This window comes from Trichoplusia ni, chromosome 7 (genome assembly GCF_003590095.1).
Source record: "Trichoplusia ni isolate ovarian cell line Hi5 chromosome 7, tn1, whole genome shotgun sequence".
NCBI lineage: Eukaryota > Metazoa > Arthropoda > Insecta > Lepidoptera > Noctuidae > Trichoplusia > Trichoplusia ni.
The window spans coordinates 1050331-1060349 of record NC_039484.1 but is presented as its reverse complement, the minus strand read 5'-3'; the positions used below and the strand labels follow the sequence as shown (position 1 = coordinate 1060349).

At 36.0% G+C, this 10019-nt stretch overlaps 2 protein-coding genes across 2 annotated transcripts; one reads left to right on the top strand and one right to left on the bottom strand.

The window, feature by feature from the left end:
• LOC113496195 (multiple coagulation factor deficiency protein 2 homolog) lies at positions 1-4472 on the top strand. The gene is made up of 5 exons (XM_026875347.1): positions 1-510; positions 2674-2830; positions 3231-3366; positions 3729-3819; positions 4155-4472. The coding sequence occupies exons 1-5, from the start codon at positions 498-500 to the stop codon at positions 4295-4297; spliced, it is 540 nt and encodes a 179-aa protein (XP_026731148.1). The 5' UTR covers positions 1-497; the 3' UTR covers positions 4298-4472.
• Positions 4473-6073: 1601 nt separating this feature from the next.
• On the bottom strand, positions 6074-9360 carry LOC113496061. Its single transcript, XM_026875145.1, has 4 exons — positions 8780-9360; positions 8289-8412; positions 6630-6810; positions 6074-6191 (listed from the first exon to the last, which is right to left on the bottom strand). The coding sequence occupies exons 1-4, from the start codon at positions 9071-9073 to the stop codon at positions 6080-6082; spliced, it is 711 nt and encodes a 236-aa protein (XP_026730946.1). The 5' UTR covers positions 9074-9360; the 3' UTR covers positions 6074-6079.
• Between the last annotated feature and the right edge of the window lie 659 nt (positions 9361-10019).

Sequence of the window (10019 nt, the reverse complement as noted above, 5' to 3'; positions counted from 1 at the left end):
TGGAAATCGGTTAAAATTAAAGGTTTCGTTAATCACCCAACAGCTATAAGGCTTGCTACTTTAAAGTTGCAGTTACCACATCTTCATGATGCAAACTTCTTCATAGTTCGACGAAACAATATTGAAGCAGACAAATCTGCGACATTAATTTGAAACAAAATAAAAAAAGGAACATTTTTTAAAATACCTTTGAAATATGACATCGAAATGTTTCCTCAAGACGCGTAGTGACATCTAGTATAGGGAAACTCAAACACAACCCTCCGTACTCCGGAGGTCAACCTTGCCATGCGCAAATGAAACTTTCCAGATAAGCCATATTAGTCCATAACCATCTTGGCAATAAAGTCTCAATTCCTTTGAACGTTTTACGCATGCGCTGTTAAATTGATTTGTAATGTCAACCCTTGACAGATGCTAAAATGTGTTGGTAAGAAACTGTGTTGTTATTTGTGAAATAAACAAAAACTAGTGAGGGTACGGGGAATGCTGTAGCAATGAAACTAGAAGGTGAGACATACTACCTAATACATTATTCTTCGTTTACTAGTATGACGTAAATTATGATCATATTCAGAAATCAAAAGAAATAACCTCAAATCTCATCGTAGAAACCGAGACGAAATCATGGATATTCAATTAATATTTGCACTGATTTAATAGATGTTAATCTTCTAATTTCACTACCAAAACATTCCTTAAAATTACGACCTCAAATTATCATGACAATATACAGAAATCTCGTACAAACTGCAAATCAAAATCAGCAAAAATATTCGCTATGACATCCATAGCTAAAAGCAATCACGACAAACGAATTGAAACATCGATCTTTTAGATAATGGGCTATAAAACTACTTGATTATCGCGTCAAAAATACGAGTAGATACATTGTAGTCAAACCAAAGTATAACCAAGGTTAGAAAGGATGCTGTGACCCGTGGAGAGGGATCTATTGTAATCACTGGGGATTGGGGTGCTATCAGACGGTAATATGACGGGATGGGCTGAGTCAAGCCCTCGTTCATTCATGCTCGTGATACACTGAATGGAAGGATGCCGAATGATTTGTTAGATGGGGTTTGTAGTCTTTTGGCGGATTGCAGTTTTGATAAAGGTACCATTATACCTATTGATAAAGAAATATGAGTGACAGGAGATGAGATTTCGGTATGGATGAGATTGAATGTTTGAACCAACATATAAATCAAAGGTTTTCCTTAGAAAGTTTAGATTCTCTATACCATCTAGATATACCTATAATTTTACAGACACAAAAACGGAGTACTTAAACAGTAAAGGGCAACAATTACATTTAAACTGCTTTGCGTTTTAATAAAACCTTTCTTGAATAGACTCTTGAAATTATATGTTATGCATTTTTTCTGCTTTGCGTTGTTTCACACATTTTCCTGTCCATTCCTGGGACCAGTGTGTCGCCTTCCCTTAGCAGCGCTTGCGACGGACACCCCGACATATGGACCGCGCACTTGTCACAGCGAGTGCATAATTTGTCCTCCATTATGGCTTTATACTACTCTATAATAAAGTGGGGTCCGATTAAAGACCAGTCTCGTCTTTCTCCGTACCAACTGTTCCAAAATGAAGGGTCCAAAAATAAATTATGCATTCGATACATTGGAAGTTCTTTGTAATAGATTTTTGTTTCAAAAGGGTATGGGCACCTGTCTCAATGTTTTTTAAGTATTCATAGAAGTACATTATTTCAAAGGGAACTCATTGCAATTGCGACAAACTCATCTTAAGTTTTGGTATTGTTAATTAGCCATTTTTTTATTTCTTTGTCATTGTATCACTACGTCTAAAACACGAAAAATTTATGGAAACAATAAGTATGACACGCCCTGGTAATACTATATACTATAAGAACAAGCAACAGTTATGTCACACTTTATTTATAGTAAAGCGATACTGCCTATCGCAAGACCAGTCAAAACTGTCGTAACATTTGCAAGCTCAAAGTCACATTCAAACTACTCAATTACAATAACAAAGCAATAAAAATTCAAATAAACATTAAAATACTGCTAATTTTAAAACAGCAATCGAATCAAATATTCAATTTGCCGTGCTTTTGACTAGGCGATGACAAATGTAATGGGCAGGGCTCTTGTGAAATGAGGTGTGAATATTGTGTCCCGGCGGGTTGCCCTCAGACCGCATGGGGCTCGGCGAGGCCCGCTGGCCCCTGCAGGCCCCCAGCTGGTCCCCTTTATGTTGCCAACTACAATGCATCACAAATTATAGACAGGTATTAAGTACTGTTGGTATTGTGATTGTTGTTATATTTTTTCGAGCTATTTATTGATTGATGGCGCGTGCCGCTTCTTATGACGGGTATTTTGTATGTGACTTGTGGAGCTATGCAAGTTAATATCATAGACTCTTGTGATAGTTATTGTATTGCAGAGAAATAGGTATTGTAACACAAGGAGATAAGATCAAACTTTTAGATTATGATGCTTCTCGCTTTTTAATGAAATTGTAAGAAAGCTGAGCTCATTTTTCAAAAATCCTTAAATAGAACCCGTTTCTTTTACCTTATCACCATTTACCCAGTTTTACCGTACCTACTCGTAACATTGCCAATCTCTCCAACATACACTGTAATCAGATCGCAAGCTATATCGAATTGAAACCTCTTTTTTCCAGCATGTTTAATTTTAATGCTGAACGCGATATCGTCGGGCATGCGGCGCGGGCCTCACCACCCGCACGGCCAGATCCCGGTTGATCACAAGCATCACCATTACCAGCCTCGAGGGTCGGAGTCACTCACCGCGGACTCGGATTTGCTGCATGACACCAAGTAAGTCACCACAACCACAGATGTTCCAATAAGTACTATGGATACCTACTGCGTTTCTCGGAGCAAATTTTTTGAGACGATATATATTTTATAACTTTCTGGAAGTTAGAAAGAAGAAGTACGTCGCGTTACGTAACAATATCGCTGTTGTTTTGGTCACACTCCTCTATTAAGTCGTGCACTATTTAAATAACGCTTGTTGCTTCAGCTATATTAGAAATACTATGAGAATAATCGTCTAATTCGTTGGACCGACTAATACGAAAAACCCACGACGACCGCTGACTATGCGATTAAATATAGCATCTTTATCCAAAACTCTTCTCAAAATATACCTTCCTTTATATTCTTTCCTTAATAGCGTTCAAGGGATTTTATTTATAGTAAATATATGTTTCAGGCATTTAGAAGAAGATTCACAAGTTCTTAGTGAGGAAATGTTATCTAAAATGACGCCTGAAGAGATGGAGTTTCATTACTTTTCAGTTCACGACTTTGATAGGAATTCAATGTTGGATGGCTTGGAATTATTGAAGGTGAGAGCAAATAGAAATATAAATCCTCTTGGTAACATTAAAACTGATGCACTTATACGGAATGGTTGGCGCTCTCACGTGAGGCCTATGTTCGGAACTAGACGATAAAGTGCTGATATGATGGTGATGAGACATCATACGTACGCGGTATCATTTGAATGTTTTTTGTATTTTCATTTCTTGTACATAACTTACGATATTTCTATATATTTCCTGGCCTACAATAGGTACATTTTTAATTAAAGGACGATGACTACTAAAGGTAAAAAAGAGGATTTTTTAAGTTGTTCATTCCAAACAATGAGGTTGCTGGTCTCATTTGAGTTGATTGTCTTGTTTATTAAATATGAATCTGTTTCCAGGCGGTTTACCATACCATGGAACACGAGGTCCTCGACGCTGACGAGGACTCCTCTATTGAACCTATAGCAAATAGTATAGAAATGTATGTGTGTAAGTATCGATATATCAATATAAAACTATAATGATTTAGAGACATATCTTTATTATAGAGCTTCTTATTAAGAAAAATAATTCGCTGTTTGCTAAAACCTAATTATTTTTGTCTGTTGTTAAATACATTGATCATGTTTGTCATTAGTTGAAGAAAAGATTAACAACGAAACAAATCAATAAGATTGACATACAATGATAGGTCGAAGAAAAGATCAATGATCGGAATATAACATTTCGTAAGTCTTCCTCTAAGTGGCATGTTCCGAAATATTAAAATGATACTCGTACATTATTAGTTTTGTGTTTAATGTTAATCTACTAAATTTTTTCAGCCCTTGTCGACCGTACTCTAAAGTCTGATGACACAAACAACGACGGCTACGTATCGTACGCGGAGTATCGAGCAGCTCGAGCCAGGAAGGACAAGAGGCGAGCCGCGAGACAGTCCGCTGCCAGTGCCAACGCACCCGCCTAGTTCCTTTTATAAGAGACAATAATTAATTTTACATTTGGTAGTAATACAGGGCCTGGATTTGTCCAAGCGCTGATTGAATCGCTCCATGTTTTGTTCAATTCGCGTCACTTGTCGTCACTGTTCGTCTTGTAGTTTATTGTAATAATGGATACGTTTTTTTTTGTATCACAAATATAAATTGATCTAATTACAGCGAATGGAATTTACGCGTGACGTCACGATTGTATGTTAATTTTACGAAATCGTTACGTCATACGCCCTAGACTCTAAAGAGGTTTATCTTTTTCAATTTTTGCTGTTCAGAAAAAGGCAAAAATACGTGTCTCGTTATGTTTAATATCTAATTGAAGGTCTAAATAGATGATCCTTTTTATACCAAATCATCATCCCTGAAATATTGCTATTCATTATACATTCCATTGAAATGTAATACTGTCTATAGTGTCTATCTCTGATTGTTATTACGCCTCTGTAACATGGCGATCTCAAGTAGAGCTCCAAGAATGTTCGACATCAACGCAAATGTATGCGACAGGTGAGTGTGATATTTTAAATAATTTTAATTCAATGTGTCGGTTTATTTTTGTCAAACTATACTTACATTTTTGTAATTGAATTATGTATTCGACCCATGCTATAATGAAGGAAGCGCAATGTATGTCTGATCTCAAATTAAAATAACACTATGTATGTAGTTTTGACTGAAAAATAATATGTATATATTTTTATTAAATATGGTGTGAAGTAGACTGAATTGGGCTAACTATATGTATAACTAATTGTTTAACGTCGCGGTTTCCAAAGGGCTGATTAATTTTATGTACTGGTGAATTATACAATGCGGTTGGTTGACCAAATATTAGTAAAATAAATAATGCCTTTTCTTAAAGAGTTTCATGTTTTTTTTAGCTTTAAATGACTTACAGTGAAGAAGAGAGAAAAACCTAGTTTATGGTGATTAATCAGTCTTTTGGAAAAATTAACTAAAGGAATGGATTTTATAAGTATTTTCATACCCCTTCCAGTAACATTATATTTAATATATTTTTAAATTTAATGTAATTGTACATATAAGTGTAATACTAATACTTACTATAAAATAACTATTTCATATGAATAAAACTTCAGTATCTTAGAGTTAAATTATTTATGACTTTTAAACTAAGGACTTCGAATTACATATACTATAATTAATTATGTTTAAGGATTAATCTCGAATCACAAAAAAGAAAACATCAGTCACTATAAATAAAAAACATTGAACAATGAAAAATCGTATTAAAATAAACTTCAAAAAAAATGACGAGAACAAGATTTTCCTATGTCCAAAGTATATTATAATATTTTGCAATGATTAAATGTTCCTCGTGACGTCACTTTTGTGTAGTGATTTCGCGAAGTAGTTACGGAATGACTTAATTGACGCGTAAGTCACAAGTGTACTTTCCTAATCTAAGCAGTTTAGTTTATCTTTGTCAATTTATAGTTCAGCAAAAATATTCGTTTTTTTTGTTACATTAAAAAGGTTTTTGCTTCTTGTACCCAGTCGTCATCCCCATTTCAGGTATTATTCCTTGAATTCTGTACTTACTATGTGTTTTTAACTTAGAAACTCTAGCGGAAGTGAGACATAGCAACGCACAGACTAATGTGCCATCTCCCCTTTCACATTCGAACCGGTGACTTTACGAATTCACAGTACATGCATTGTTCGTTCTCGTTTGAAAAACAAATATCTATCGCCTATCTTAAAGCCTTATGATCTCCATAGTATTAAATTTATTATTGTCCACATCTATAACGAGTGTCGCAGTTCATGCCGGCGTCACCCCACTCAGCTGCTTCCTTGATACCAGCTGATACTTCTGCGTACGGCTCCAATGATGTACTGTCTCTGGAATATGGAGAAAGGTTAATAGGTCGAGAATCTACTGATGCCCATCAAAACGATAATATAGTAGTAGTTATCATGATGTGTTGTTGTCTTTGTCACTGTAGTGAGGAATGATAAGGACAGGTATTTGTTCTTCTTTGTCTGGTATCAGAGCATTATAAAAATTTATTTTCCTTTAGATTGTTTTTTGAAATTGGTTCAGCTTGAATCAAATTATTTACAACAACCTGACCAAGAGATAGCATCGGATTAATTTATCAAGGATTCTATTAAATATGAGTAACAGTATTTTAATAGTAAAATACAATACAAATGCGGTCAAGGCTTAACCCAAAAATATGTACGCGCTTCACAATTGATATCATTAGTTACGCCAAATTAAGAGATTTTGTAACCACGAGGTCCAAGTAACTGGTCTTAGGAGTTATGTTGCCTTACCCTTGCAATAATCTGGCGCCTTGCAGCATCAGTTGAGCTCCGGACGAATACATGCCAGCCTGTTGTGGTCTCTGGCACGATAGTAAGTACAAGCAGCCGTAGTCCTTGTTCTGCTGGCCGGCTAGGTAGCTCAGGTAGAGAAGGATCTCATCTTCGCTTATATATGTTGCATTTTTGTTGTCTATAATGGGAATATTTATGTTACCTTAATCTTGATGTTTGCTAGTATTGTAAAACTGAACAGTTCACAGAACTATGAGTAAAAGAAGAATGTACATGTACTATGCCCTATTAATGGACAAAACCTGATAGGAAATAATGATATTAATGTTTTATCATATAGAAGTACGAGACTAATCAAAATCATGGCAAAAAAATCATTTAATTGTTTTAAAAAGGGGGCCTCGGAGTTTTATGTTAAAAGCCTGGCTTTAAAAGACAAAAAAGTTAATCCTCTAACTTTTAAAAGCCCAAATGAACTTTTATCCCCTACAAGTGAAACTACTTACGACCTAAACGCAAACCCTGTTTGCATGTTTTGTCTGACCAAACAGGGTGTGTATAGGTATAGTAAGAGATTTTACTACACCATATAAAAATATGATTTTATGGTTACTGAGCTAACTTCAGTAATAGGACTTTATAAGGGTTTATAATAATAATGAATAACGTTTGCTAGATACAAATAATATGAAATTGTGAAAAATAAGGCGTTAAAATAAATACATAAAAACCGACAGACAGAGAATAAAAAATAACCAGCCGTGATTGGTGTTCTCCGAAAAAATCGTACAAGTATGGGTTGGACTAGCTACGCTGAGGGTTTCGTACCAATAGGCTAAAGATAGAACATCAAAATTTTATGAAAGTTTTATCTATTTAGATATCACGATCCATGAGACACAGATGAACAGACAGAGTACAACGAAGCTTTAGTAATAGGGTTCAGCTTTACTATTTGGGTGCGGGACCCTAAAACTGCTCGCGTTTTTTTCCAAATCTCTTGTTAAAAGTTAAATAAGACCAACAGTCGTCCATCCTGATACAATTTGCTGGTCATTTCGCCGACGGAGTGTGGAGATAATCCTTTGGCAATGGGATTACGGCGTTGGTTGGACATGACAAACCCATTGCCAACTAATATTGGATTATGAACTGGTCAGTTTGTTTATTTCGTGCCCTTTAAAAGGTGCGAGGTGAAGCAGATGGGATACCCCAATGTACTATCAATTGATTTCCTGGTAATTATTGTTTGGTCAATTCATTTGTTGGTCATTATTGGTCAATAAGTATGGGAGCTGTGAGGGTTTGGTTTTGGGGTTATTTGTGGTTGCTTTTGCCGTTTTGTGATAGAAGGGATGTGTAAAAATTGTTTGTTATATTTTTCTAATTTTAATTTGAAGACGAATGTGATTTGGAATTTGGCATCGAGCGGTCTACTGCGCTCACTTTGCTTTATCTTCGTTTTATTTTAGAGCATGTTTTTGTTTATACGTTTGAATGAATGTTCATGTTAATTTTGCAGTTGAAACTATTTATCTCTTTGATTATGTCTGTAACGTAGACAGCTTTAATTTAACACCTTTTTGCTTAAATACTATCAGCCGATTTTAAATACATGCATAACTGTTATATAATTATAATGTGTATGCGACTTACCATCGAGACTCCTTCCGTAATAATGTCCGCCTTTCCATGCACCAGCGCCGAAGAAGCCTGCCGCTAAGATCAACGCCTTGAGCACGATGAGAATCACCAAGTTCGTTAGGTTTAAGCTTAGTACCTGTGTTAACAATCACATGTTAGCAGATTATACCGAGAAAATAGTGTCGCCGAAGATGTATTGAGGACCTTTGTAATGCATATCTACTCATAAGACTACAGTATCCATTTTATAAAGGGCCATGGTGACACATTTACCTGTAAATAGGGTACCTTTAAAAACTATTCAATTGTCCGATTCACGAAAGATAAGATTAAAAGTCACTTTCACAGTAACCATTATTTTGTTTTGGTATACGTCATACTACCCTTCTGTATGACTCATGTTAAAACTATTGTCAAAAAGCAGATTACTCATACAAAGAATGCGTGCAATTTTTACAGGAAGTGCAATAAGTACGAACCTCAGAAACGCAGTCAAAACCAACCTGACTGCTGCCGGTGGACCTGGCGAAGAAAGCCTTCGCTAGGCTCGACACTACCTGACCTCCTGTGCTACTGAAGAAACTCCCATCAGTCTCATTTCCCTTCTCAAACCTCGCGATCTCCTGGCCTTCCTCCTCTTTGAACTGGATCGGAGGCTTTTCCCGAGGAAGCAAAGCGTTCGTATCATATCCTTTCTTCGGGAACATTTTCTTCGCGTACTGAGGCGAGGAATACGCGCCCGAATGCTCAGCAGAAACAAATGCGGTCATCACAAGTAACAAGTAGATTGCAACCATTTTGCTCGATGGTCGTAATGCGACTGGGAACAGGTAGTGTTCACAATAGTCTCGGATAGTTTGAAGCGGCTCGTTCGTGTTCCGTTGTTTTATCTCTTCCCGGCTTCTTTTGTTTGCACGCACGATGACATCTCCTAATGGTCCTATTGTTGATATATTTAGTGGTGAAATAACTATACTTTTAATGGAATGAATGAATGCTGTATATGTTTACTTGGAATACTTTACCTAAGTGAGTAAGTGCTTCAGACAGTGCTGGCATAATTAACTACCAGAACTACAGTTCATTGGCTCCAGTATTTTATTTCTTTTAAATGGAAATTCTGTATTTATTCTAAATTTTAGGTGTTCTAATAGATTCGGTTCGTTAGAGATGTGCTGCATGCTGGCACAGGCTTGCAATGATTGATCTGGTTCTGTCTTCCAAAGGCCAGTATATTTATTTACTTCTTTTAAACACTACACTGTCTAGTCTTTAAAAGACGCAATGACCCCTGCGTTTGGGTTGATGTTTCTTAGGGTAGCTAGTTAGGAAATTAAAAGATGACGTTTATCCTACTTTGGAACAAACTATTTCATTACATTTTTGGGTGAACTGAGAGTATAGCTGTTGGAACTATTTTCACGACTGTTGCAAATGTATCGTTCACGTTTTGGGGGATCATTAAAGTGATGTCATCAAGTCATTTAAAGTAAGTATTACCGTTTTTGTTTTATAACGATTACAAATTTTCTATCCAAGAACCGACTCTTGACCCTTTTTCGTAATACAGCAAAGAACTATTTTTTTTTGTTCGAACTAAAGATCACGTATTTCGACGCCTCAACAAATTGAGACCAACGCAAACAATAATTGAACAAAGAATGTGACATCATCGCAGTGCAATACTTCAGAAACAAATAAGTCAACAATGCAAGAAAGCAAGAGTGTTAACATCCACAATAG

What these genes read in the sequence shown, in the direction of transcription:
- LOC113496195 (XM_026875347.1), top strand. An exon ending in GATTTGCTGCATGACACCAA is followed by an intron (nt 2,831 to 3,230) that starts GTAAGTCACCAC and finishes TATATGTTTCAG; the next exon opens with GCATTTAGAAGAAGATTCAC. An exon ending in TAGTATAGAAATGTATGTGT is followed by an intron (nt 3,820 to 4,154) that starts GTAAGTATCGAT and finishes AAATTTTTTCAG; the next exon opens with CCCTTGTCGACCGTACTCTA.
- LOC113496061 (XM_026875145.1), bottom strand. Translation starts at nt 9,073, where the DNA reads ATGGTTGCAATCTACTTGTTACTTGTGATGACCGCATTTGTTTCTGCT. An exon ending in GGTCCACCGGCAGCAGTCAG is followed by an intron (nt 8,413 to 8,779) that starts GTTGGTTTTGAC and finishes TTGTTAACACAG; the next exon opens with GTACTAAGCTTAAACCTAAC. An exon ending in TTACGGAAGGAGTCTCGATG is followed by an intron (nt 6,811 to 8,288) that starts GTAAGTCGCATA and finishes TTCCCATTATAG; the next exon opens with ACAACAAAAATGCAACATAT.